At 39.3% G+C, this 25,587-nt stretch overlaps 2 protein-coding genes across 4 annotated transcripts; one reads left to right on the top strand and one right to left on the bottom strand.

Moving 5' to 3' along the window:
* The first annotated feature begins 198 nt into the window (after window positions 1-198).
* LOC139475766 (chloride channel CLIC-like protein 1) lies at window positions 199-16,632 on the top strand. Of its 2 annotated transcripts, none has more exons than XM_071258971.1 (4): window positions 199-298; window positions 2,974-3,602; window positions 8,653-8,811; window positions 9,480-16,632. In XM_071258971.1, the coding sequence occupies exons 1-4, from the start codon at window positions 199-201 to the stop codon at window positions 9,876-9,878; spliced, it is 1,287 nt and encodes a 428-aa protein (XP_071115072.1). In that variant the 3' UTR covers window positions 9,879-16,632. The 2 variants fall into 2 exon arrangements, with proteins under 2 accessions (XP_071115072.1, XP_071115081.1); XM_071258980.1 differs by lacking the exon at window positions 199-298 and adding an exon at window positions 885-1,041.
* Window positions 16,633-19,675: 3,043 nt separating this feature from the next.
* Window positions 19,676-25,433, bottom strand: LOC139463415 (alpha-2Da adrenergic receptor-like). 2 transcript variants are annotated; one of them, XM_071244684.1, is made up of 3 exons: window positions 25,370-25,433; window positions 22,444-23,896; window positions 19,676-21,001 (listed from the first exon to the last, which is right to left on the bottom strand). In XM_071244684.1, exon 2 carries the CDS (start codon window positions 23,892-23,894, stop codon window positions 22,461-22,463), a length of 1,434 nt encoding a protein of 477 aa, XP_071100785.1. In that variant the 5' UTR covers window positions 23,895-23,896; window positions 25,370-25,433; the 3' UTR covers window positions 19,676-21,001; window positions 22,444-22,460. The 2 variants fall into 2 exon arrangements, with proteins under 2 accessions (XP_071100785.1, XP_071100777.1); XM_071244676.1 differs by having other exon boundaries at window positions 22,465-23,896.
* Between the last annotated feature and the right edge of the window lie 154 nt (window positions 25,434-25,587).

Genomic DNA, 25,587 nt, shown 5'->3' with positions numbered 1-25,587 from the left:
TCTGCCTATGAATAAGCTTAATGCACTCGTGAATGATTTCAATAATGTTTTCAATATACATGCTTCATAAACTACAGAACTATATTAGATCTGTTTAACACACTTTACAAGAATGACTATATATCGATAATAAGTCGACAAAACAATAATAAGACTAAATATTATTTAACAAATACAGATCATCACGCTAGAAACAAAATGGCGGCAAAAATGAAACGACGGAAATTCTTGTGGTTGTTTGTTGTAACAATATCGATTTTGTTTGTGTTCCTGGTTCTGTACTTAAGGCATAAACTAGGTAAGGTATCAACGGAGTCACGTGCGTATAATGTGTGTAATCAGAGACAACAATATTGGAATGTTTGGGCTGTTTAACGCTGGTAATGCCAGTGCCACGAACCCCTCCAAAAAATCAATTTTCTTGTTGAATGGTGCTAGAGGTATGTTCATGAAAAGTGTCAGCTTGATCACATGCACCTTTTCTGATTAGCATCATGGTTACATGCAATTGCACACCAGCGGCTCCAATATCCGCTGCAGCTTGGCATTTGTCGAGTGAACTGACATAAACACGACATGCACTTTGTCATGTTTGCAGAATAAATCCTTGGTATGCTAGGTGAACCGTTTACATTGTGATAAAATGCATGTTAACATTTCAGTTCAATAGATGATATGAACAGTTGTTAGCTGTAGATGGGAACGCCACCCCACTTGCATAAACATGCTATATTCTGCGGGAGTAGTGCACTCCATTGGGCGCACTTTTTCATATCCAATTAGTGCTGTGGGGGCTCAAACCCGCTTCGCTGGCTTACCGGCTCTGCTAATTAATGCATTAATTAGCCGACGTTCTACCACTGGACCACAGGCGCTATCACATGTAATCAGTGCTAGTTTAACGGGTCATTAGAATCCCCATTGACATGCATGCGTAATTCAGTAAATTAAATTAAATTCATCTTTTCTTGAAACCACACCCGCAATTGTTTATGTCAACATGACCGACCAATGGGATTAACCGGATTAACGCTTGAAAAGGTAAGAATTTATGGCTAACCCTTGCCCAAAGCAAACTAACCCTAATGACCGAAAAGGGGTTTTGGATCCTAAAGACGTGTATGTTTCCCTAAAAACGAAAAACGGGTGTTGGATCGTAAAGACGTGTTAGTTTCCCCATGACGGAGAACGGGTGTTTGATCGTAAAGATGTTTAAGTTTCCCTAAGACCGAGAACGGGTGTTCGATTGTAAAGATGTGTAAGCTTCCCCAAGACCGAAAACGGGTGTTGGATCGTGAAGCGAGAGTCACCGTGAGCGTGAGGCACGGTAACGGTATAACGAGACATCGGTGGCACTATAGCGCGGTAATTGAGCGGATTGTAGAGCTCAGGCTGCGTCTGGTAAACTGCTTTGTTGCCTATTCTTCTTAATGTCGCAATATTCGGCAGAACGAACCTGATGATATTTTACCGTGATTAAGCTGCCAAGTTTATAGTGCTATATATTAGTTTTCACCACCCTAATTATATTAAAGGTTTAAAGGAGCACAAGGCTGGGGCTTCTGCCCCTGCTATCTAACTCTGTTGACTGTGGCTCTTAAGCTGCCATGAGTTATTTTGTTGGCTTTTGTGGCTGTGGGTGACAACAGACTGGGCTACCGTCTGTAGTGACTTTGAGACAGTTCTGTATTTCTGAGAGCTATTTGACACAGGTTCTATTATTATTTCTAAATTACAGTGGGCATTGGATGGATAATTAGATGGATGAAATTGTTCCTGGTCCCTTTTCTGTATATCATACATTGATATTTGCATCTATCTTCATGATCTTCAAACCTAAAATATGAAAAATAAACATACCATTTGACAGCTGCTAGGCCATTAAGCGAAAACCCATTGTATAACAGTAATATTCGTAACTATGTAGTCATTGCTACATGATGCTGTAGTACTTTGAAAGTTTGAGACATTGTTGGTTACTTGTGACCATCCACTCTTTTGTATGCCTAAAATGACACATGTGATCACGATACTGATGAAAGTCACTTACAGCTTCTGTCGTATTTTGATATTTCAACATGTTCAATACATCGCTTGCAGAATTTATGGAAATTGAAAGATATGATTAGGAAATCCTATCTGACAATTACACTGATTATATATTTTATGATCATGTAATGTAAATACATGAAATTTAAATAATAATTTTCTTCTATGAATATCATCATGATCATTGTCTATTTTCCTTTTTCATTAGCATTTTTAGATGTTGTGGACGAATGCTTTTTAAACAAGATTAATTCTGGAATGAACTGTTAAAGCCAAAGTTTATTCTTAAAGTTCCATCTCTATCTACATGATCTAGACAAGTTCTGAAAAACAGTTATGTTGGGAAATGTCCATGTGGGGAAATGCCTGAACCCCTTCCTGTTATGTGTGAACTATTAGGAAGCAAAATCTGCAATTTAACATGATACAATGTGAAGACAAACAATCATGACTGAAATGAGGAATTAACGTTTACTAAAACAAGGACATGAAGGATCGATTCGAGTGAACTTGAACTAGGTAGATGTATCACCACGGTAAAGTGATGCTGGTTTCCACAACTGCAGCGTGTACCAGTTGAGGGTAAATACAAAAGATTCCTGTGTTTTCCAACTATTGTAAATTTTAAGAATGAATGTTTTAACATGTGGTTAAATCATTTCCTTGGTAATGGTTTTGTGGTGAGTTCATATTTCAATTTGGTTTTAACATGTTTAAAGAAAATCACCTCAAATAAATTCCAGTCTCATCAAAATCAGATCTCAGTGATTGCTTTTTGGATGGTAGCAAGCACTGTGATGTGATCTTAATGTGATTGTATATATTCTTACAATTTTTTATTTTGGAGGCAGGAGTCTTGGTACATATAAATTTGTTTGTACATAATCTATTTGTGCTTTCATGAAACAATGAATTGTATTCCAGGTCAGCTAGAATGCACAGCCAAAAACGGCCCTCTACCCTTCCAGAAGTACCTCCTGATGCTGAAGAAGCTTATTTTCGGAACTGAGACAGAGGGCAGTGACAAGAAATCACTGTTGTGTGGCAAAGACATCAATGAAGTGTGCATGCACATTCTCACAAGACAGTTACCTCAAGATGCCAAATACTATCTAGTAGAATTCTGGGAGAAGGATCCAGAGCTTCGTGAATTCGTATTTCGCATTCTGGTAGTGGTTGGATTAGTGTCTTTGACAATATTCTGCAACTTCTGCAGATGGATGACAGCAACTGAACTTCATTATGATGATGATTATGAAGAAAAGACAATCCAATCAAATCTCAATAAAAAAGCATCTGAGAACTCAAATTACAAGCCTTCAGCCAGCCAACGAATCTCAGATTTCAAGCAAGTTAATCATAATATATCACACTCTTTAGGGGACAGTTCAACGAGCTACCCATCAGCCAGGAGAGAGGAAGGGTGTCGGTCATGGAATGTGTGGAAGATTTTGGGTGTCATATTGGCAGTCCTTACCATTCTCAGCATACCATGGGAGTTTATTAGACTTTTCCAGAAAGAGGTATCTAAAAGGGCAGCGCAGGCATCGCTAGTAAGTTTTTTACTGTGGTTATTGTATATTAATGATGTTTTGTCAATATGTTGCCACAGTAACTATTTTGAGATCTTTTCTAAGTATATGTACAGAGGATGTGAAGTTAAACTTTCTTTTGGTGATCATATAGACATGTTCATGATGGTAGAACTGTGGGGCAGTCTTCTGTGGTGCTAATTTATTAATTTTCTTGTTCAGTGAGTGAGTTGGTTTTAACGTCGCTTTTAACAGTGTTCCAGTTATATCATGGCATGTCATGTCAGCTTAAAGTGGGAGGAAAGCCCGAAATGATGCAGGTCTTTACCGCTTCGGTGAAACCCATGAGCACAGGTATGGTGCTGACAAACCTAAAAACATAATCGGGGCGAACTGGGGTTCGAACCCACAATCAGGTTTCTGGCGTGTCTCTGCACAGCGAATTCCGGCGCCTCAGACGATTGGGCCACGCATGCCCCCATTCTCTTGTCCAGAATGTAGACATCATATTATGATATTATAGAATTATGTATAGTCTTCAATCTTTTATTATTTGTATGACAAATGTGTATTTAACAGGGCTCCAGATAAACTGCGTATCTGTGTAAAATACGCATCAGAAATGCAGAAATACGCAGTAAAATAAAATCCAAGCATATAAAATATACAACGAACATTACAGATACGCAACAAATATAAAACTTGTGCGAATCATCAAAATATTGTGAAGTAACCCTGCGTATTCGATTAGCAAATCAGCAACTTATTTTGAAAATATAAACGGGCATTCCGTCAACCTTGCCAAACTCCACGATGACAGTTACATCATTATCATTTGACATCACACTTTCTTGTGGAAGTATCGTGGTATTTTTTAGTTTAAAGCTCTCGAACCCACACGACACTAGTTTGCAGGGACCAGATGAATAGTGTTTTTAGATATTTAACTTAAATACCCACATGTGTAAAAACTAGTGGGTAACAGAAATTTGAATACCCAGATAGAATTACTGATACCCAATGATTTTAAAATGCAAGGGTAAAATACCAACAACACCAAAAGCTTATCTTGAGCTCTGATTAAAATATGTAAGAAAACAGCCGGAGAAAACATGCCATTTTGTAGAATTTTACCAATTCCACTGAGCCTGCAGGGTTACTGCCAGTACCTATTTTTTGTTCCAATATGCTCAGCATTTGTGTCCATCTCTTAGTCTCACTGTGCATTGGCTGCCTGATCATTCGTCCATCAATCTGTTGGCCTGGAGCATAACTCAGAATCTGTTTTACACAGTAAGTTAATGAAAATGGTATTACGCTGCTTTTTTGAATATATTCCAGCAATATCACAGCCGGGGACACCAGAAATGGGCTTCACACATTGAACCCATGTCAGGAATCGAATGGGGTCTTCGGCGTGACAAGCGTATGCTTTAACCACTAGGCTACCCGACCACCCCTGTTTTACACAGACTAATCTGCCATCTTTCTTGTGTGTTGTCTGTTGTCCACCACCCATTTGTCTTGTGTGTCTGTCTGCCTGCTAGCTTTCCGCTTTCCACCAGGCTGAATGATGAACCAGATGCTTGAGCAGGATCTGTAGCACCATCATAAGACTCAGAATTCCCCATGGTCATGATGGTGTGAGACATGGTAGAATCAACATTTTATTTATTTATTTATTTATCTATCTATCTATCTATCTATCTATCTATCTATCTATCTATCTATCTATCTATCTATCTATCTATCTATCTATCTATCTATCTATCTATCTATTTGGGAAGGGGGAGTGGAATTAAGTATGAGAGCTGGAAAGTAAAGGCTATGTTACTTGGACTTGCTCATGCCATTAAAATCATTTGTTTTTGTGGAATAGTTGTATATAAAACCTGGTGTCTTCTACTTCAAAATATATGTGATAAGTTAAACAAAAGGGTCGTCCCAATGTGGCTGTCAACTAGAAAATGATTTAAACAAGTCTCAGCAAGAATGTTTGTCAATACTACCGCCACATTTGTTGGTACATGTGGTACAGTAGACATGGTCATGATGGTAGAGCATGGTGATAACAAACACATAACATGGTCACAACAAACTATTTCAAAAGTCCTTATTGCTTTATTATATGTGACCAACCATGAGATCAGGGACCTGATGGGTGAAAAATCACGTTTTGACTTCTTATATTTGAAAACTACAGTATCTTAGGACCACAAAATTCAATTCATAAGCTTCAATTTGTATTTTTTACAGATACATGGCATCGAACATATGCATATGGATGCATTTTCTGCAAAGTCCCATTTTCAGACATATAACTGTTTCTGTAATGATTGCAGTATATAAATATATTGTCTGATTAATTGAAAGTAGGCATGAATGATGAAATGTTTTGAAATAATGTTTTGATTACATTATGAACTAATGAGAGACAAATAAGATATTTTTGTATAGTTCGCACACATGGCAATTTATATGGAAGTAGTAGGGTGCACGGATTTGCTGTGCAGAGTTGCGTCCCTTGGGCATGTCAGAAACCTATGATTGTGGGTTCGAATCCCGGTTGGACCCCGATTATGTTTCTAGGTTTGTCATCACCATTCCCGTGCTACTGGGTTTCACTGAAGTGGTAAAGGTCTGAGACCTGCATCACTTCGGACTTTCCTCCCACATTAAGCTGACACACCATGATATTACTGGAATACTGTTAAAAGCGGCGTTAAACCCAACTCACTCACTAACTCATTTATATTGAAGTAAGCTGACGTCAATGTCTTTTTTAATGATGTGACATCACAGTTGTATTCTAGCACCCATAAGGTCCCTTTTTCTCTTGGTAGGTTACATATATTATATATATAATTCGCACGAATAACAAATTCTGTATTATGAATTAACAGCTATAGTGATTTTTCTTCCCAAACAGACTTAAAGCTCAATATGCATTTTCCTGGGGAACAATCTGGTCAAACTCAATCAGAACTGCATAGCATGAAACACGTCTGTGTATTTTTGCAAATTTTCTCAGTCAATGCGTGGTTTGGCGAACTCGAGATTGTCGATCATGTTTATTTCACGTTTTATAGTTGTGTTTGCTGCACCACACACTATCGTTTTGCCATGAGTCCAGTTGACATAATAGACTTTTTCTGCTATGATTTTAATCTAAACATATTACGATTTAAATGAGATTAGTTCACAAAATAACTCGTGTGTCAAAATATATATTCAAAAGGGGTGATAACTCTATTCATTGTGTACAATGACAGATGATACCCGGGGTACTTTATTTTTTCTTTAAAAAACCACTTATTTAACCGATTATTGCTGATTAAGATTGCACCGTGCACGACAAGAGTAATAATGTGTGGAATGTTTGAAATAAGTAAAAAGGAGACTTAAAATTAATAAATATAAATAATGCATGAAACAGAAGAAATAGAAGAATTGATACAAACACCAACTTCTTGAACACCCTCACCTAATCCTGTATGATGATAGGTAATTGTATATCAAAAGGAAGCTACTAATACATTTATATCCTGAATAGTTTGAAAATGTCTGGTGCAGATATGAGTACAGATAAAATAACAAAAGATGAAAAGGAATCAACTTCAACTGGTAATCAAGCCAAGATAAAATAAATGTACTCGTACAAATTATGTTGATGGAACAATCTGGACAATAAATTTTCATGTCTTTATTTCTCACAATATAAGCTTGTTTTTCAAAACGTAACATGGACCGGGTGTCTTTGTCAGTCAAAAGCACCTAATTAAATTCCAGGAGTAAATAATTTTCTAGCTTGTAAACAAATGGTACAATGTGTTTTTTTAGTGTCTGATAATTATTGGCCATGTTGTTTAGTGAGTGAATAAGGCTTTTCACTTCCCCGTCCTATTTTAGTGAAATGTGACAGGAAGCACACATGTGTTACTGTCAGCAATAATATTTTTACTTCATAATCTGATAACATTTTTTATAAACGATCCATATTCACCTTCTCTCAAAATATTGCTTATTTTGAAAACAACATTCTTCTGATACAGAGAAATTTAAGGAAACTTAATCACAGTGTCAACATTGCATACTACTTGAGAACAATCTTAGATAAATTCATGCTATCATCATTATTTGACAAGGAAAACAAATTTCCTCTGTGTAATTATTTTTTTTATATTTCTTGTCTTGATTGAATTATCAAAATTATCACACCACTTGACTTGATTGAAATAAACTAAAGTTCTAAAGATTGTTAACAATAGCAAACTATTACATCACCACAATATATTATAAGACTTATTGCACACTGACACAGTATGCACAACTATCAACTTATATATAAATTGATATGATCACATCACATGGCAATTGCTTGCACAAAAGAAATTATTTTGTTTTAAAAGTTTCAAAACATGTTTGTGGACATAAAACCAGATGGGTTTCACAATTAAACAAAGGGAATAATTGAGTTATGATTGCAATATGTTTGGGAATTAAAAATAATTCTGTTTATACTTTTAAGTTTACAATTGAAATCACAACAGAAGGGCCAGACTCACTTGCTAAATTTATATCAATAAGGAGACCAGATAAGAGTAGAATAGTTTGTCAATGACAAGAATAAGAATAATGTTCAATAATTATGATAAATGTACTGTTGCCGCGATAGTACCGGAATGGTTAAATTGTCACAGTTTGTCCCGATTGCGTGTCTTGTTGACATCTCCATGTGTTTCATGTGCTCTCCAGCCTTCACCTTCTGCTCTCCAAGCCTCGCTTTCAAACCGGAAGTAGCGAAGTGTGGAAAAGGTCAATAACGAAGTAATAGCTTTTGTGAACTCACTTTGTGGTCCATTGTGTACTCTATCAATTTTTACCCTGCAGATCCGGGGTAGAATAGGTCTTCAGCAACCCAGGCCACTATGCTTGTCGTAAAAGGCTTGAATATTTACAGACCGCCGCCCTTTAGCTGGAATATTGCTGAGTGCAGCGTAAAACAGCAAACAGACAAATAGATGAACTGTGTGATACTGAAATCAGACTGGATGTATGTGTTTGCTTGCAGGGGTCGCCACCTGAATGTTTTCCAAGTGACATGTCAGTCTTTCAGAGTCTCAGGCTTTGGGTGAAAAGCCACTTCTCCTGGGACAAAAGCACTGATCCGTGTGAGAAGTATTACTACACTATGCTGGTGGATCCGCTGTGGGAGCTCACTCCTCTCATGGTAAGTCACTTCACTAGACCCACTGTGGGAGCTCAATCCTCTCATGGTAAGTCACTTCACTTGACCCACTGTGGGAGCTCACTCCTCTCATGGTAAGTCACTTCACTAGACCCAGTGTGGGAGCCCAATCCTCTTATGGTAAGTCACTTCACTTGACCCACTGTGGGAGCTCACTCCTCTCATGGTAAGTCACTACTTCACTAGACCCACTGTGGGAGCTCACTCCTCTCATGGTAAGTCACTTTACTGGACCCACTGTGGGAGCTCACTCCCATCATGGTAAGTATCTCTGAAGTAACTTAGTTAAATCTACACATCATTCACACAAAGTACAATCACAATTCTCCCGCTTTTTTGGTAATATTTCAAGCCGAAGTTGCTACAAATATATAGGTAACCTCGAAGCAAAGCGAAATGTTATTTCCTTACTCTAAAAATAGACAATGGAAAACCGTGATGGTAACAGACTAGCTGTCTTCATGCAAAACATATACTTATATGAATATTGCCAATGTTTTGTTCAGATTTATGAGGTACTTTGTTTGCCAGTCCACAGGGAGTGGCAGTCAGATGAATTACCGGTCCAAGCCTAATTTTACCGGTAAAAGACTGGCAATTACCAGGGGACCACTGGTTTTAAATTCCCAGTTTTTATACATTTGTTTTAGGTTCTGTCATCAGCTCTGACAAGGTGTATACTCCATCCAATGGAGAAGCTCTCATCTGGACTAGGCCGCAGCTTTCGCGTGTTCTTCGCCGAGATTCCTGCCCAGTGGCAGCCCATCATCATGGTCCTCCTCCTGCTCCTGGCTCTAGTGCTGCTGCTCCTGGTCTTCAGCTACCGAATCTCCATACCGCTACTCTTCAGAGTGGAACCCAAGACTCCTGTGCAGGACAAGCTACCCCCGCCGCCTAGGATGGACCTTTTATCAAATGCCCATGGCCATTGTGATCATCCCGGTCATGTGCATCATGTGCCAGACAGACGCAGCACACTCAAAGGCATCCCCATGAAGACCAAAGGGCGCAGGCTGAGACTTGCCTCCTGGGATAACGAGCGTGATTAGCATCACTCCACAGTAGTTCAGGGATTTATCTGGGTGTATCGATTTGTGTGTCCTGTGGATTCTCAGGAACATGTCACAAGGATGAATATGAGGGGCCAAGGGTTTTCAATGTGACATACACTATTCTTCATTTTTCCAAGCGTTTGTAAGAATGCCTAGCACTGTGCATGATATGAAGCATTGCACTAATGGAAGGTCTCAACAGAATTGAAGTTGTTAGAAAACGGAAGACTGCAAAAATGGTGAAAATATTCAATTTATGAAGAATTTCGGTAGAACAAAAAACATTAATTACACTTTGCGAGGTGAGGTCATTTTGTGAAAACAAGGACCATCAGACCCGCCTCCTTCAGTGACCTGACTGGATCTCGGCCTGCAGCGTCAGTCCAGACAGATTACCTCACAATGGGGTGTCCTTGTTTTTACTAAGAGAATTACCAGTATTTGTGTTCGTGACTTTGTTTCAAGTGTAACATATCACCCAGTGACAAATCATGTTTATTACACCTTTCATGTTGTGAAAAGTAGCTAGTGATTATTAAAGAAACATGTCTCCTTTCTTTTGAGAAATATGCTGAAACAATGAAAACTTTATCTCGAAAACAGAAAAGATGAGTTTTTGTGCTCAAGTCCAACTCCAAACACATGGACTGAGAGTCAAACCCATACGAAAGCATTGTCGTTACCTCATGCCTAATTACCCAGAACAACTTAACTTGATTTTCGTGGCTATTTTGCCAAATATTACAAAAACATCGAGTGCGTATTTTCAAAGTGTGTCAGTGTAGGTTTTAGGGATGGGTTAATAAGGTATCATGAAACTGATGAAATAGCCCCTTGAAAACCTGTCCCTGTAAACCTGCCCAGCCCTTCCCAGACAAGTATTTCAGGAAACAATATTTCATCATAAGTTTTATGCAAAATTTTTCAAACAATCTAGCTCCAACTCAGTCTGTTTAAAGTTACCGGATTCGACATAATGAGCGCCCCACTCTAATAAGCGCCCATGGCGACATTTGCTTAGATATTGGCTTGTGAACAATCCCAACTATCACCCCTTCCGACAGATCAATGTACACAAGACTTATTTATTTGCGTATAATATGCACTTAATTATGGGCAATTACATTCTGGAAAAATATAAACATTTCAGGCTGTCAGCATAAATCATGAAATATATTTTTCAACTCTGTATTTTTCACCAAAATAATATAGAAACAAGTGGTCCCTATTTCTAATTTTGAGAGCGCTCTTGGCGCTTATTACGTCAAATACGGTATTCAAATTCCTAGATTCTGAACATAAACATGTAAAGTCAAACCCTGTTGGCTCGGACTCCTGGGGACCAGATAAATAGTTAGACTTCTCCGGGGTTCAACTTGTCCAGCTTGACCGTATAACCATCTGACCTAGCCATCAGAAAGCAGGAGGCGAATCAACTACGTTGTGCATATTATGTAAAAAAACCCTTTATAATTAGAAATAAAACAAGTTTTTGTCATATCTACATTTATGCATCTGTGTGCATTTTAATCAAATTTTACAAATGCTAACTTGTGCGAAGCTGTGTTTTTTATCATGTAAGCTTATTGTTTACTCTTTGGACTGTAAATGGAGTTTGAGACAACCAGGAATTTGACACATCCAGTTTGACACATTTAGGTTAAGATTGTGGTAGGTACAGCAGTGTTAAAATACCCGCCTGCCCGACAGTCCGAGGCGGTCTATTTTAATGGCGGACGGTCAGTGTTGAAAAGTTGCACGCCCGATGGTCAGGCTGTTATTGTATTCCCCAAATTGCGTAAGCATTCTAGCATTCATGTAAGAGGTAAACTAACTGTCAATATTAAACACATTATTCAGTCACTTCCCTGTATGTTGATATAGGTTTCTGTCCTCATACTTTTCTTGTGTTTATTTTTTTGTACTTTTACAAGTTAGTCTTGAAAATTCTGCTCTGGCAACATTTTATCTGATCTGGTAACTTTTCTACATTGCCAGTCTGGTTGTCTGACTTACATTTTGCGGATTTTTTTACACTGGGTACTGTAAGAATTCGCTTAGACCACAAACCCGTCTTAGTTTAGGACCACAGGGTTTGACTATTTAGAAAGCAGTAGACTGTGAGCAATCCTTCTTGAACATGTTAAATAGGAGAGGCTTCCTCTTGACATTTGAGACTTCCTCCTTGGTTTAATAGATAGACTGTCTGCCCGGAGGGCGGAAAGTTGGTGGTTCAATCACTGCCACACTATACCAAAAGATGATAAAAGATGGTATTTGTTGTTGCTGTGCCAGGTGCTCATCATTGAGGGGACGGAACAAGAACTGGTCAGCTCGGAATCGGTATACTGTGTCTAAGTGGGGTATCAATATTGAACTACAGAATGGTATCTCAGTGGGCTAGCACTATAAAACCGGACTAGGACAAGCAGCCACACATGCATACAATGTTAAGGCCCATTTCATCTCACCTTACATCACACCCAGACAATTGATGCAATACATTCAGCAGACTCCTCATAGCTATGGGAGTAGATGTGTAGACAGGTGTATACTGAATTTAATTAATTATTCACAGGTACTAGTTCGAGATACTCCGCATTATTTGTTTGTAAGATAATTTTATTACAGAAACAACGGTATCAACAGTTTTATACTGAAGCATAGCCATGTACAAAATATTCATTCAAAAGACTAAATGATAAGAAATTGGAATAAGATCTACAAAACTCCTACAAGTATGCTGCCAAAGATGGGGCAGTTTTACAGCAGCAAAAAACGTTTTCCAAGTTGTAGGTTAACCTTGAATCAATTATTACATATCAGCCATGCAGTAGCGTATAAATATCATTAATACTAACACAGTTGTGATATTGTGACTGGTCGTTTCATATTAGTGTGACGAGTGTGATCTGTCACTTTCATGATCTGGTAAGCGACACTCTGATTGGTCGGATGAAAGGCCGTTCATCCTCATGGGATGTCCTCAGATCTTTGTTTAGTGGTAGCGAAAACTAAGATCTGATTTTACTGAGATTGACATTTGAACGGAGGAGGCGTTGCACAGCACGTGGGACGCACTACCATACAATCACAACCATATATTAGACATTCCGGAATGTTTGTTTGTTCAGTTTTCAAATTTTAATCGAGAACTGTGTCTACATATTTTTGAAGCATAGACTGAAAGGGAAGTCTCCAGGTTAAAAGGAGTGCTGTAAAGATTGAGAAAGCTGCTTTCCAATTGGCTGATGTCGATTTCTTGTAAGTCGTTTCAGTGGTCGGTCAAAGTTTGCAAAAGGTCAAATTTTCCTCAGATCTTGGTTTAGCAGCAACGAAAACTTAGATCTGATTTTAATGAGATTGAGTCTTTTTATTGGTGCATTATGTTGAATAGCTAAGTGTGGACCATTTGTTGCTATGGCGTGGGACCAAGATATGCTTTCATATATCCTGCTTCTCCTTTTTTGGTGGTTTTACATATTTCTTTTGATATCTGTATGCCACTTTAAGGTGCATATATACATATATATGTTAAGAATATTTAATGACCATAGTGACTGCATGGTATGTATGTTTAGATTTTGTGATGAATCGATCATATTAAAAATATTAGATGCCTGTCAGCTGTAATTATCATAGGCCAGTAATTGCTTACTTTTCGTCGTGATTCAAGGGAGCAATACTGAATATCACATCCCCATAGGGATTCTGGGTAAAAATAGGTCCCCAACAACCCATGCCGGTCGTAATGGGCTGGTGGTCAGTCTCGGTGAATTGGTTAATTGCATGTTATCATACTCATATTTATATGAAGTTGCTTGCTCATAATATCAATCACTGGATTGTTTACAGGTCACTGTCACATAGTTGGAATATTGCTGAGTGTGGTGTTTCGTAACAAACAAAAACATTGGCATTGCTTTTTATCATATACAGTAAACATAGGCAGATCCAGAGGGAGTAAAATTATCAGAGAGGATTTTGATATTTTGGACCCCTCCCTTTCAAAAATCCTGGATCTGAACCCTGGTAAATCCTCGTCAACTATCTCAATAATGCACAGGCTGTTATCAACTAGAAACATTGAACTACATCGGTACTTTCCTTCAAGCAGGAACCTAATGACATATCAGTGCGTCCATTTTAACTCTGACTAGATTGATAGAGTGTCCAGTCTATTGATCTTCAAGGTTATGCCCTTTAACCTCTGTATAAGAATTGCAGAATATGTCCTTGAACTTGAAGTTACCTCTATGCACAAAAGATTACAACATTAAGCCGATGTTAATACTCGCTGTGGCCATGGTATAATGTAGAGATACCAACCCCTAATTGAGTTAACTTTAAAAAACAATAAATAATTATTATGAGCATGACTGACTATGGTTTTGATGAAAATGAATCTCCTTTTTCTTTGCATTTTGTAACCATACCTCTCAAAGTCTGTAAACCTTCCCATCAAAAGCCAAACGTGGGATTTTTATGTATATGTTACATGCCTTTAACAAGGTCAACAACTAGCATATAGTACTGAAGTTTTTGGACAAAAATTGTATAATTTCCCCCTCATTGTATTAGTAGAATATTGATCAAAATATTGTAATAATTCCTCCAAAATCGTAAGTCTTGGAATCTGTGAATGTATCCGGTCATGCTTCTGTATTCTGACCCTTAGTTTGTCATCACCATACCTGTGCTCATGCCCACTGTATGGGCAACACCCCTCGCACGGGTTCCAGTGTTGTTGTAGTGTGTCCACCTTACCAGATATCTTGGCGTCTTGCACAAAGCTATAAAGGCACATGACTGTTGTATGTCTATCCTGAGGTTGTGATATTGGCCCAACAGTTGCACTGTACAACTGCCATTGACTTATAATAATGTGCAATTTGAATGACTTGATCCGTTTCGAAGCTGCCACAGCTGAAAAGTTCAATGTTGTTCCCAGTTTCCGTTTGTTATTTATTATGTGTTGTTCATGTATTGTCTACTTTCGTTTTTGACTCATGTCAACGGACGATCAGGGTTGTGCCAAACTATGGCGTCATCAATGGAATTTCAGTGTATAAGAGGGGAATTTCTAAGAATTGACTTTCACTTTGTGTGAGTTCATGGAAGTATGAACCTTCATAGAGTGAGGGCCAAACTGTATGAATGTTGTCGCTTGCGACGACGTTCATACAATGTTTGGCCCTCACTCTATGAAATGACTGTGCCCTCACTCTATGAAATGACTGTGTGGAACAGTATCCATGACTCTCTGTTTGACTGTCTCAACCTGTACATTATCTGTAGTATCTACACATGGGACATTTGCTGTGATACATGTAATGAATCCGGGGTAGAATAGGTCTTCAGCAACCCATGCTTGTTGTAGGAGGCGACTAACGGGATCAGGTGGTCAGGCTCCCTGATGCATGTCATCGATCCCAATTGCTTTGAATGATGCTCATTACCCCGGTATATCAATCACTGGATTGTCTGGTTCAGACTCGATTTTTTTTTTACAGACCGCCGTCATATAGCTGGATTTTTGCTGAGTGTGGCGTTAAACAACAAACCAACCAACCAACATTTAATGATTGTGTAGAGTAGCCTTTTTAAGGGTACTGGAAAGGAGAAAACATGGTTCCATCCTTCAATCACCTGTTCGTAATACCAATTAATCAATACACACATTTATGATACATTATATAACATGAGAAACGTAACTACAAGTGTCTCCTCCTTGAAAATGCCACATTAGTTAGATCCTATGTGTTATAAATATTCGATAAAAAAATAAAACTACCAATATTGACAATGACAGGAGTGAATGCGAGTACAAGTTGTTTGTGAAGCAGGGATTTACCAGGGTCCATCTGTTTTTCAGTACAAGGGACTGTTGGCAGTACATATTGGGTGTGTTACGTGGTGGCCAAGACATAAATATGGTGGTCCCAGGCTAGTGACCAGTGACATGCTTTATAGCACATGCTCAGAAACCTGGAGCCAGTAATGATGGGAATGCTGATTTTTAGACTGAAGAATATCAGCCATTGACATGCTGAACTTGAGTGTTTCATACCAGAATAGAATTGTCAGTTATGTGTAACATTCATTCTACAATTTGATAAATTTAATGATTAAACCAACCATGATTTGGTCCCACATGACTCACAGTTCAAATTATGTCCACTTGGCACCCCATGAGCAACTTCAAGACCATTCTGCTAGTGATTAATCATTTAATTAGGGCTCTGTTTTCTTCACAGTCTGTATTTTCTTGTGTCGGAAACCATTTCTTACAGAATATACAGCTGTGTTGAAGGGGGTGCATATTAAATACATGAGACATGGAGTTTCCTCAAGAAGCTAACACATCACTGACATGTTAACACAGGAAATAGCAGTAAGTTCCCCTAATTGCCACCACTCATTGTTCTATGTCAAATGGTGGTTCGTCAGACTATTCCATTTTTTTATTAGAAACTATGCAGTTATTTCAAATGTTTTCAATGGTAATGTATTTCTGTTTTTGATCCATATCTAAATTTCCCCTAAAATAATGACAGATTTTCAATCAACTTGTCTAGTGTCCTATTAATGTCAAAGTTTAGTTTCATCAACATTTGTTAGTTTGTTGTCTCTTGCTCAGTCTCTGAAATCGAATTCAGTTTTAATAAGCACCCACTTTGTCAATTTTCTAACCACCCAGTGCAATATGCGACCAACCACTTGCTAAGCAGAGATGTCTTCTGTTTGTGAAGTTGGCAGTATTATATATGATTTTAACTTGGTTTTCAGAATCTTAATCTTTTCAGAGAAGAGGAATCTCTATAATCTGTCATCTGCTTCCATGGTCTAAAGAGCATCTGCCCTGAGAGCAGAAGGTCGATCGTTCGAACCCTGGCCAAAAGACCTTAAAAGATGGTACTTGATATTACCCTTACTGACCCTGCATTAAGGGGATGAAACAAGGACAAGTTGTTTCAGAGTCTGTATACTGTGTCTGAGTGGTGTTAAACGTGTTAAACTGCGGCATGGTACCTAAGTAGGCTAGCACAATAAGAACAGTATCAATCTGTACTAGTACAAGCAGCCATGCACACACACTAGCAAGCACATGGTCAAATAAGTGAAATAATTTTGAAAGTGACATTATGCCCCATTTCACCTCACCTATGAATTGACGTGAAACTTATTAATGTGGTGGCTATCAGAAACCTTACAAAGTCATCGCTGAATATAACTGAATATTTAAATCAATGTAAGAAATCTATTTTTGTCTTAGCTTCTCTAGACCTGTAACAAATTTTATATTTGAGATAACGCTTCCTCAGTAAAGTAGAAATTCGAGTACTTTTGGGGGTTGAGTCCCATCCGGGATTCGAACCCACACTCCCAGAATGAACCACCAAAGCAATCCAACCAACTCGGCCACCGAGGCTTCCACAAAATGAAAGTCTGGTAGTCGAGTTCATGTACTTTGTGTCCCCGTCTGAGAAGTGTAATTTGGTATGGGTCCCATGGCTAAAAACTATGGATACCAAATGCCATTTAGAAAGTGGTGAAATGAATCAAATTATATGTTTGGGATAACACTTCATCATGTATTCGGGTGACCCAGTCGTCTAAGATGCCATAATTTGCTGTGCAGAGTTGCGTCCCTTGGGCACGCCAGAAACCTATGATTGTGGGTTAGAATCCCGGTTCGCCCCAATTATGTTTCTAGGTTTGTCAGCACCATACCCTTGCTTGTGAGTTTCACCCAAGTGGTAAACGTCTGAGACCTGCGTCACTTCGGGCTTTCCTCCCACATTAAGCTGACACGCCCTGATATAACTGGAATACTGTTAAAAGCGGTGTTAAAACCCAACTCACTCATCATGTATTCTCTTGACTGTCAAACCTTGTAAAGTTCTTACTCCATGAAAAGACAAAGGGCTATGAGAGTCCACAATGAGGGTATCTGCCTAATTAATCAAATGTTAAATAAACTAGCAAACACTTATCCCTATATTACCAGATATGATCCTATTTAGATTAAGACTTTGTATGTTTCAATACCTTTCACAACACTGAATGTATAGGTGTTACTAAGATGTCTGAAGGCTAATTTTTAGTTGTGTCCATGGAATGTTTATTCAGCATGTGATCATGTGCAAGTCTTTGATAACCAAACTGATTTTTTAAAATGTTCACAAAGACAGTACAAACAAATGGGGACAGATTTGTGGGGACTCCAAGACATGCTCATGCTTTTCTTGAAGTTAAAAAACAATCATTCTTTTTCACCATTTTTGTCCATACTTATGTAGTTGATCCAGCCAGATGCCCAAAGCCTGCAAATGTCAGAAAGTAGAAAAGCTAGTTGTCATGTCTGATAATTTTCATATCAGCAATTAAATTTTTTTCATACCAATATTCCAAAATGGTCCTTATCCTTCTCAGTCCTTTCTATCTATTTTGCTACACAGGAGATCCAGTAGTATTCAAGAAAACACCTTGCAGGTGACTATTAGAGTTGACTTTTAATTCCTGTTTGTCTTTTAACATTGCTTGAAAGACTTCCTTCAATGTACCATACTTTGTCACTGAGTTTTCAGTGAAAGATATCTGATGTGTATTACATCTTTTGACTTACCATGTTTATTGTGAGTTTGATGTGTATTCATCAAGAATAAAGATTTAATGTGTATGCTTAATTTTTTGTGAGTTTATTTTATTCTCCCATTCATCATCCAATCAACAACACAACAAAAATCATAATGGACCAAGGGGCAAAGTAGTGTTCAAAATACTAAAAAATGGCAGACTGCCACAAGGACCCACAGACTTTAGAAGCTGCAGGCCCTCATTTGAATAAGGGGCGGTCGGGTAGCCTAGTGGTTAAAGCGTTCGCTCGTCACGACGAAGACCTGGGTTCAATTCCCGACATGGGTACAATGTGTGAAGCCCATTTCTGGTGTCCCCCTCCGTGATATTGTTGGAATATTGTTAAAAGCGGCGTAAAACCATACTCACTCAATCATTTGAATAAACCTGCAGCTTATTGTGACATATACGAGAGGTAAATTTACTGCAGGCCATAAGGAGCCATACAAATTTGAAACTACGGCCGATGTGAAATCTACCTGCCATGGGCCTACAGGTAGGCACTTACTTTAAATACTGGAGCACAGGTGGCCAAGTAGCTTTATAATTCATTGGTTTGAATCCCGGTTTGTCTTGATTATGTTCCTAGGTTTGTCATCACCTTACCCACACCTGTGATATTTAACTGTGGGGCGATCGGGTAGCCTTGTGGTTAAAGCGTTTGCTCGTCACGCCGTAGACCCGGGTTTGATTCCCGACATGGGTACAATGTGTGAAGCCCATTTGTGGTGTCCCCCTCTGTGATCTTGCTTGAATATTGCTAAAAGTGATGTGAAACTTCACTCACTCACTTAACTGAAATACTGTTCAAAGTGGTGATAAACACAAACTGTTAATAATGGACCAACTTCATGGGGATTCTGGGTTTGAATTGGGTTTCCAGGAGCTTGTCCTGTCAGTAGACTTATTGGATAGCATGGTCAGGCTGCGACACGGTTTACTGGGTGTATTCTCTGATGGTGTGAATTGTTGCTCACAATATCAATCACTGGTTTGTCTGGTCTGGATTATTGACAGGCTATCATGCTACAGCTGGACTATGGCATTAAACAACAAACTCATTATTATTGATAGATTGCACAGGACTTTTATCTCATTAATGATATTTTATATGTTATAATTTATATGCAATTGTTTTAATATTGGTGTTATGATTCAATATTTATAGTTAAGACAACACAACGCAACAGGAGTGTTATGAATACAGAGTTTTACTTACATTATAAACAACTATATACAAGAACAACAATGTGCCCTGTCAGATTACCATGGGAGTGGTGGCCCTACAGCATCAGTTTGCCAATCCCAGCTAGGCTGTCGGTCTCTCTGTGCCTGAGAACAGTGATTCCTTGACCCCTGAAGATCCGGGTAGAAAAGGTCTACAGCAACCCATGCGTGCCATAAAAGGTGACTATGCTTGTCGTAAGAGGCGACTAACGGGATCGGGGGGTCAGACTCTGACTTGGTTGATGCATGTCATCGTATCCCAACTGCGTGGATCGATGCTCGTGATGTCAATCTCTGGATTGTCTGGTCCAGACATGATTATTAACAGACCGCCGTCATATAGCTGGAATATTGCTGAGTGAGACGTTAAACAACAAACCAACAACAGTTATTCCTGTGACTACAAACTCAAGGGATCCCCTAGATAATGGAGTGCCAGCTCATGTTCTTCGCCTTTGATTTACTTTAATCTCGCACATTGAAACTGACATGGAAACTGAGGGTAGATCTCACCAACAAAGGTTCTTTTTTGCTTTCAGATTTCTAATCTGCCTGATACTCGGACCCACCTACGTGGGTCTACGTTTGGGGATTGAAAAATGAATGATAATACCCTTAAAGTGAATTAAGTGAATTACCCTTCTTGGTGACCCCCTTTATGTTCAAAAACGTGTAATGTCAATATTTGCCAGTGCCACACTGCGAGTTCTGTTGGAAGATTCCTTATTGAAATGTAGTACTGGACAGTAGGTGAAAGAGACTCGTTGGACAATGTAAACTTGCATGTAGAGCAGATAAGTATTTGTAAGAAACCACATGCATATTTTTAGTAGTAGTTACAATCCTATGTATAATGATTTACCAACACTTTAGGATTCGTATATTTTTTTGCAATATAATTCTAAATTATTCTATATCATCACGCGTTTTTTGAAAATCACTTGAAAATTACAAGATATATTAACACAAACAATCGTCTCTTTCTTTCTCTAAAACAACTTCCGCCGACATCAAGAGGCGTTACTGCCCTGCGGACAGTACTCGCGAGGATGTGATTAAATCATGGCAGTTGTTTACACATGTACAAGACAGTGCCCGCATTCGCACACGATGACACAGTAAATACTCTGAGTGGGATTTGTCACGACACAATCAGATAAGTGGCTACTTCCATGTCTCGCCTCAGCTAGGAGCTGGGTCGTGTCCCAGAAGCTGCGAATGTACTTGAGTAACTCCCCTGACTTCGGAGATTTCTGCAACCAAACAAAGTTTTGAAAAGTTTTGGTATGGCTTGCTGACCAGTGTACTGGATGAGGCAATATTCCTATCTCAATTCAGATGTAATTTAACGAACTCCAAATATCATTTACAATATGGTCGTAATATGCGAAGTTTGTTGCGTTTGTTATTTTCCTGGATTAGATTTTAGTTCGTTACAGCTGGTATTCGTAATATCAGACTTCACATTATAATTATGAAATTGTTTTATATTTACGGAAATGGATAGAAAGGAAAAGGGGTTAATTGTAACGGACAGAGTAGATTGCATCGTGTATTCATATATTCTGTTAGGCGAAGAGAAAGGTGATAAATCGATAATTACTGGTGATCCACAGCTCTGGACTACCATTACAAGACGTAAAGGATTAACTTCCTTAAGTAATTTGTTCATGTCGATCATTGTTAATTAGTGAAGCTCATTTACATCTGTGTACATTTGCTGATGACGCGGCCATTGGAAGCCCAGCGGTCTGACACGCCGCAATTCTCTGTTCAGAGTTGCGTCCCTTAGGCGTGGTGAAACATTTATCCCGATTATATTTCTAGGTTGGCCAGAACATACCCGTACTCGTGGGTTTCACAAACGTAGTAAACGTGTAAGACCTGCATCACTTCGGGTTTTCCTCCCACATCAAGCTGACAGGCCGACATACAACTGAAATACTGTTCAAAGCGGCGTTAAGCGAAACTCAGTTACTTATTGGGCAATCATTCTCAGATCTGCATCTACGGTGGGGCTTGACCCGAACTTGCCGTGATTATCATCCTTGTTTTACAATAGCGTACCTATACAAACTATCAACCGATCAACACAATGTAGGTAGAATTAACTTTTCTTAATATCGAAAACTAAAACATATACCTCGTAATATCTTTTTCAGCATCAACACTTACATGTACACCTAAATACAGGGGACTCGTGATAGGAGCATAGAATGAATGACAAGGTCATAAGCGGGAAACGAATACAGTTTCGAAAGTAAATCATTTGGCCACTACTTTTGCTATCACGTCGAGTTTGCCAATATCAACCTCACACGCCCAGATATAATTGTTTGTTTGTTAGATTGTTTGTGGTTTAACGCCGCACTCAGCAATATTCTAGCTATACGACGGCGGTCTGTAAATAATCGAGTCTGGACCAGACAATCCAGTGATTGACATCACGAGCATTGATCCCCGCAATTGGGATACGATGACATGCATCAACCAAGTCAGCGAGTCTGACCACCCGATCCCGTTAGTCGCCTCTGACGACAAGCATAGTCACCTTTTATGGCAAGCATGTGTTCCCGAACACCCATTCTACCCCGGATCTTCACGGGTCGGGTATGATTAAAATACTGTCCTGCAGCGTTACACCAAACCCACTCATTCCTTGCAACAGTCGCTGCTATCCACAAAACAACCTCACCATGCTACAAGGGTGTCTCACGTTTTGCGACAAGCCATCCTTCTGCACAGACGCATGCACTCCCGTCGGAACTGGACGTTGCAGAAGCCGTAGATGATGGGGTTGACAGTGTTGCTGACGAGGTAAGATCTCAGAAACAAGTTGACCGCCACCTTCTGTCCATCGGAGAGATTGGGGTACCAGGTATCCCCCAAAACTGTTCGAATCATCGAGATTACCAAGAACGGTAGAAAGCTGATGACGTACACCACTGTAATAATCGCCAACATCAGAGTTGCCCTCCCTGCTTGAATTCCATGCTTAGTAAACTTAATAGAAGCAAGTGTTGGAAGTCGCTTGTTACGTGGCTGGGGTACGGCATCGCTGGAACTGTCACTGCTTTTGAAAACGTCATCTGCCATTTCTTGAACGCTGGAATCGTCCGATGCTATTTTGTGTCCACTCTCTGATCTCTTCTCCGCCGATCCTTTATAGATCTTGCGGCCTTCAGCTGTGCTGAATTGGAACGAAGTGGTTCTCACGGACTCAGTTCTCTTGTCTTTCCTGAGTTTCCTCATCCAGATCTGTACCCCAATTAGGGTGTATAGAACTACCATGACCACAGCTGTGGCAATGAAGCCAACCCACAGGTATATGTAATAGCCCTCCGAGTACCATTTATCTTTCACGGAGTCATCCACGTGACACAGTACAAATTTCATGTAGCCTCTCTTCGTCGGATGGAAGACAGTCTGTTTGCCATAGATGACCAACGCCGGCCACGATACCGCCAGTCCAATGAGCACGGCAACCCCACATGCCATCTTTGCGCCTTTGTATGAAAAAGAGGTTCTGTTTGGTTTACAAATTTTGATGAAGCGATCAATAGAAATGATGAGGAGAACGATGGCTGAATTGTTGTTCATCCAGAATGTGGAGAAACGGGAGAGTTGGCAATATACAGGAGTATCAAGGTAATAGAAGTTCCGGAGGATAACTATTTCTGTTGGCATGGTGATGATACAGTTAACAAGGTCAAGGACGGCAAGGGTCGTAACAAAGATCTTGGTTGTGGCGCGGTGCCACCGACAGCCGTATATGTAGATGACTAGGACGTTGCCGAAGACGCCGATAAGCATCATGATGGCGACATAAATGATTGGAACAGCAAGCTTAATAGCTGTGTCTTCGTTGAGATTGTCAACATATATTTTTGGTAAAATGAAAATGGTTGTCTCTGAAGGGGACGCGCTATTTATCGTTAGAGCAGTAGATGGCATAACTGTTGATAGCGGAGCTGTAGACGGTAGAAATGTTGATAGCGGAGCTGGAGACGGTAGAACTGTTGATAGCGGAGCTGAAGAAGGTAGAACTGTTGACAGAGGAGCTGTAAACAATACATCTGTAGACGACAGCCCTGTAGACTGTATATCTGTAGTCATGGGAGACCCCTGGGTTGAAGAAGAATTCATACCTGTATTGAAATATACAAAACGTGATTCAGACATATTTATCCTCTATTATCCAATGTATTATATATTATTATCCATTCTGCAACGATAAATACCGTGGACCCATTCGCTACCATAGCTACGTTTTCAGCTCGTTTAGAATAGTTTCGATGGTAAAACATAGTCGTCCAATCAAATCTCATTAGCGAGAGCAATTCTGCGTAAAGGGATAGGCGCAATCTCATTAAAATCTGATCCTTGTTCTCGCTATCGCTGTTCTCGCTATATCGATAGTATACTGTGTCTGAGTGGGGTATTCATGTTATAACTGGGGCATGGTGTCTCAGTTGGCTCGCACACACACACACACACACACACACACACACGCACGCAAGCACGCACGCACGCGCACACACACACACACACACACGCACACGCACGCCGTTAAACCCCACTCACCATCATTATAATTAGGGCGTCACTCCCACATTAAGCAGACACTCCGTGATATAATTGCAATACTGTTTAAAGCTTACTCACAATAGTTGGCACGAATAAATGCAATTTAATGCTGCTTACCAACTATTCACATCGGCTTTTGTCCAGGAATTAGAGGTCAGTATGGGTAGCTTAGTAACAACATTTCAGATGTTTATGGGGTAGTGGAGTAGTCTAGTAGTGAAAGCGTTATCTCGTCACGCCGAAGGCCCGGGTTCGAATACTCACATCAGTATAATTAAGAAATAAGCGACAAGTGGGAGTTGTTTATCATAAAATAAAACACTGCAGCGATAATAAACCACGAAGGGCGCAGGATGGTTCATTCTCCCTGCAGTGTTTTATCGAACGATAAACAACGACCGCGAGTCGTTTATTTCTTATCTGATTTATATTAATATAATGTACAGCCTCTTTAAGGATGTTAATAGAATGAGCAAGCTTTAAAATATTTACCTGTATTTAAATAATGATAACTCCCTGCATAGAATACGTCCATATTATGAACAGAGGGGATAAATTTGTTTTTTTCCGGCATATAATTCCACATAATTTGCACGTCGATTGTCTGCACTTTTTCTAACAATACCGATTGTCGTATCTCTCCCACGTATGGATGTGATTGTTAGTCCATTGCGTTTATCTACGTTGCCCAACTACATCTACAGGGAACAACTGACTAGACATCTCCTTCGCAAATTTAACGTCGTTAAATTACGACGTCAACGTCAGAAATGACGTCTTGATACAACAATGTTTTATCGTGAAATAAACCACGATTCCTTCTTCGTTGTTATTTGTGATTTATCGCCCAGCTATGTTATATTCGGAGATATTCCGGTGATATTGCTAGTGACTATTGCTAAAAGCAGCATAAAACCTTACTCAGATGTTCAGATCAGTTAATGATGCTAACAATGAATGATTCAATTTGTTAAAGTAATAAACTGTATCGGTCAAATGAGACGTTATAACACATAGTGACATGTGGAGCTTACCTTAGTTGGGCTGGACAGAAACTAACTACGGCGTCACTCGAGGAATGATTTGTCAGACCGGAACAGTCTCTGTTGGCCCAGGAGACTACAGAGGAAACGTCGTCGCATTCCTGACAGCACTATCTCATGAAACATATTTCACCATGCACGTGTTCTAAAATTAAATCGGTCGTATCACAACGACCCTTCTCCGTGTTAACAGATTCTATGTAGCTGGA

The sequence above is a fragment of the Haliotis cracherodii genome, unplaced genomic scaffold (assembly GCF_022045235.1).
Source record: "Haliotis cracherodii isolate W230 unplaced genomic scaffold, xgHalCrac1.p SCAF_1, whole genome shotgun sequence".
In the NCBI taxonomy this organism is placed as follows: domain Eukaryota; kingdom Metazoa; phylum Mollusca; class Gastropoda; order Lepetellida; family Haliotidae; genus Haliotis; species Haliotis cracherodii.
Note: the sequence above shows the minus strand (reverse complement) of the source record. Positions and strands in the feature narration are given on the sequence as shown.